Source organism: Penaeus monodon, chromosome 28 (genome assembly GCF_015228065.2).
Source record: "Penaeus monodon isolate SGIC_2016 chromosome 28, NSTDA_Pmon_1, whole genome shotgun sequence".
NCBI classification, from domain to species: Eukaryota; Metazoa; Arthropoda; class Malacostraca; order Decapoda; family Penaeidae; genus Penaeus; species Penaeus monodon.
Genome location: NC_051413.1, coordinates 32,644,974 through 32,645,720, shown reverse-complemented (window position 1 = coordinate 32,645,720; position 747 = coordinate 32,644,974). Strand labels below are relative to the sequence as shown.

The following is a 747-nucleotide window of genomic DNA, read 5'->3' as shown; positions in this document are numbered from 1 at the left end:
CCATTATCACATACCATCTCAAGCAACGACGTCGGCTGACACACCATCGCAAGCGGTGACGTCGGCTGACACACCATAATAAGCGGTGACGTCGACTGTCACACCATCGCAAACGGCGACGTCGGCTGACACACCATAATAAGCGGTGACGTCGACTGTCACACCATCGCAAACGGCGACGTCGGCTGACACACCATCGCAAACGGCGACGTCGGCTGACACACCATAATAAGCTGCGACGTCGGCTGACACACCATCGCAAGCGGCGATGTCGGCTGACACACCATCGCAAACGGCGACGTCGGCTGACACACCATAATAAGCGGCGACGTCGACTGTCACACCATCGCAAGCGGCGACGTCAGCAGACACACCATCGCAAGCGGCGACGTCGGCTGCCACACCATCGCAAGCGGCGACGTCAGCGGACACACCATAATAAGCGGCGACGTCAGCGGACACACCATCTCAAGCGGCGACGTCAACTGACACACCATCGCAAGCGGCGATGTCGGAGGGTACACCATTGTAAACGGAGACATCAGCGGGCACAGCATCGTAAGCAGCGACGTCGGCGCGCATACCATAATAAGCGGCGACGTCGGCGGGCTCACCATCGTAAGCAATGACGTCGGCAGGCACGCCATGGCAAACGACGACGTTGGCTGGCGTATGTCGTTGGGCTAACCATCGCAAGCGGCGACGTCGGCGGACGCACCATCGTAAGCAGTGACGTCAGCGTGCATA

The 747-nt window shown here is 59.6% G+C and overlaps 1 protein-coding gene across 1 annotated transcript in view; it reads left to right on the top strand.

The window, feature by feature from the left end:
• The first annotated feature begins 645 nt into the window (after positions 1-645).
• The window catches only part of LOC119591177 (cartilage oligomeric matrix protein-like), a 14,802-nt gene continuing 14,700 nt past the window's right edge, over positions 646-747 (top strand). Inside the window, exon 1 of the mRNA XM_037939886.1 lies at positions 646-670. Within this exon, the coding sequence (XP_037795814.1) occupies positions 646-670 (25 nt within the window). The remainder of the gene's footprint in view (positions 671-747) is intronic.